This window comes from Aedes aegypti, chromosome 2 (genome assembly GCF_002204515.2).
Source record: "Aedes aegypti strain LVP_AGWG chromosome 2, AaegL5.0 Primary Assembly, whole genome shotgun sequence".
In the NCBI taxonomy this organism is placed as follows: domain Eukaryota; kingdom Metazoa; phylum Arthropoda; class Insecta; order Diptera; family Culicidae; genus Aedes; species Aedes aegypti.
The window spans coordinates 425,322,552-425,325,363 of record NC_035108.1 but is presented as its reverse complement, the minus strand read 5'-3'; the positions used below and the strand labels follow the sequence as shown (position 1 = coordinate 425,325,363).

At 38.6% G+C, this 2,812-nt stretch overlaps 1 protein-coding gene across 1 annotated transcript; it reads left to right on the top strand.

Annotated features, from left to right (window-relative positions):
* The first annotated feature begins 326 nt into the window (after nucleotides 1–326).
* Nucleotides 327–2,056, top strand: LOC5573202 (uroporphyrinogen-III synthase). The gene has a single exon (XM_001660693.3). It carries the CDS (start codon nucleotides 740–742, stop codon nucleotides 1,499–1,501), a length of 762 nt encoding a protein of 253 aa, XP_001660743.2. The 5' UTR covers nucleotides 327–739; the 3' UTR covers nucleotides 1,502–2,056.
* The last annotated feature ends 756 nt before the right edge of the window (nucleotides 2,057–2,812 follow it).

The following is a 2,812-nucleotide window of genomic DNA, read 5'->3' as shown; positions in this document are numbered from 1 at the left end:
GATTATTTACTTATCGATATATTCAATTTTCATTGTTTTAATTAACCGGCACAGGCAATGAATAAAATACATGCGTGGAAACCGCTTGCAATCACACTTTCAGTGCTCGAATTGTACTGTGTTGCCATCTAGCCGTGAAACGAAGCAAACTACAACGACCAATAACAAAAAGCACGTGAAACACGCTGGTTGTCAGCGGTGAAAGAGCACAAGAGAACTCGAAAGAAGAGAAACTACAAAATAAAATGTGCCACACAAAAAAGGTGAGGGGTGATTGGATGATTGCTTGTATTAGTGTAAAGTACGGTCAAACAGATTCAATTCAATTTTACACATTGCCGTGTGGACGATCTGTTCAGTTTATTGTATTCTTATGAGTTGTTAGTTATTTATAGACGGCATCGAAGGAAAATCTTGCAATTTTGGAGCGTTTTAAACCATGTTGATGTTTGCATAACGATATATACGATGGTTACCTTTTGAACTATCATCGATTCCTACTATTGAGCTCTGATACAAGCTATAGTCAGAGCATCGTAATCATTCCGAAAGCTGATGTGTGACAACATAAATGGGGCACTAATCCATTCAAACTGTTATCCACACCATAAAACGAGCACCTCACCTCCTTTTCATTCGAAACATCTGATAAGCATGTAGAAAACAAAAACACAAAACATCGATAGCAGAAAAAGTGCTTCGATTAATCACATTAAAACCTACGTTTTTAACTCAATTAATGATGAAAAAAGTAGTCATCCTCAAGTCGGAGAGTGACAACAGTGAAGCCTACCCGGCGCTTCTGCGGAAACACGGCTTCGAGCCCATCTTTGTGCCAACGTTGGATTTTTCTTTCAAGAACCTAGACATCCTTCGGGACCGTCTCCTATCACCGTACAAGTATTCCGGCCTAATATTCACCAGTCCGAGGGCCATAACGGCCGTTCGGGACGCCCTGGATGGGAACCGCCTGAAGGACGACTGGAAACCGCTGGAGAATTACTCCGTTGGTGAAACCAGTTCCGACCTTATCCAGCGCACACTTGAACTGGACACCAAAGGGCAACACTCCGGAAATGCTAGCAATTTGGCGGATTTCATCAAAACGGATCTTTACAACAAAACAGTGACACTTCCGTTTCTGTTTCCTTGCGGGAATCTCAAACAGGACGTGCTCCAGAACAAACTGTCCGAGTATGGATACTCGTTGGATTGCGTCGAAGTGTACGAAACGGTGCCCCATCGGGATCTGGAACGGAATCTGGTGGAACTGTTCCGTGAAGGTGCGGAGCAGCCGGGGTATTTGCTATTCTTCAGCCCTTCCGGAATAAATTACTGCGCCAGTGTTTTTGAGAGACACAAGCTGGATATCGGTGGCTGTCGGATTGTGGCCATCGGACCGAGCACCAAGAAAGCCATCGAGAACAAGGGCTATGCGGTGCATCGAACGGCGGAGAAACCTTCGCCCGAGTATGTCGTTAGTGCTTTACTAGATACCTAACCGAATGTTGATTAGTTTGTAGAAAAGTGGGTTTGGGGGGGAAAATAAATTATTCGATACAGTTCTAAACCTCAGTGTTGTCAAGTCAAATTACTCGGACTGGTGAACAGAAAAAAATCGAAAAATGATTGTCGATATGGTAGTTCTAGAATACTTGCAGAAGCGGAACAAATCCATTGATGTCACTCAGTTACTAGCCGTCTATGGTTAACCAGCCTAGAACTACAAGTTGTTACGCATAAAAGATATTGAAAGAATAATCATTGTTGAAAATAGTGAACTAATGAAATGTGATTTGTTTTAACAACTACCTACATCTACTCAGCGTTGGGTTTTTCAAATTTTAAATTGTGATTCTGATAGCGAGTGTTCAACTATAAGCTTGATTTTGTGCTAAGTCAATCGCATTATATTCAAATGCAGAAAGATTTTTTATACTTTTAGACGTAGTTTCATATAGTTGTTCTAGTTTATATTTCCTGAATATTGACCCGATAAATAGTACGTAAGTTGTTATGCCATGAAATAAATAATATAAACAAAGTGTTGATTAGATTTTGAACTTTTTCTCTGTATTTCGAAACGTTTTCAAGAACTAGTGCCCCTCGTAGTTTGTAGTCATAGTTTTCGCGTTTAAAAATTTGGGGTGAGAGCATGTTTGTGATAAAACGAAACAAGATGTTTCGCATATGATCGCTTTGCATAACTATTGAAGTGGATATTTCGCATAATGGACGTTTGGCATAAAGAGTTTCATACTTATGCCTTCTTTAAAATGCTATGCAGTATGCCAAATGTCTTCATGGGAAATTGTGAAGTGTTCTTATTCCTTATTGTCATCCTCCGAAAAATTCAGGATCATCTAGGATCCGGTCATTCGTCTCACCAGAAGTGTCAAAAATTCATGATGAAATGAAGTCAGTTTTTCGGTTAAAACACTATTCTGGACCTGAGAATTGAACAGTTTCAAGAGTTTTCTCCATAGTTTTTCGAAACACTTTATATATTTTATGTTAAAAAAATATATGTAAGAATATTTACAGAAGTATCAAGTGGTAACTTGTTGCCAAGGAAAAATTATACTATAATAGTATCGGTTTTATGGTTTCAAAGTGTTTTTTGATAGAAAACTCTTTAATTTGATCAGTTTGTTTTTAGATAATAAATAATAATATGCGTGTCTCCAAGATCAAATTATGTGTCTTTAGTAGATTTGTGGTTGCTGTAATTGATGTCGTTCTCAGAAATGTTCCAATACGTAACAATTTTCAGCTACAGGTCGCCAGAGCTGTATAAAACATTTAATTAATT

Excerpts from the sequence above, each read along its gene's own strand:
- LOC5573202 (XM_001660693.3), top strand. The coding sequence starts at position 740 with ATGATGAAAAAAGTAGTCATCCTCAAGTCGGAGAGTGACAACAGTGAA.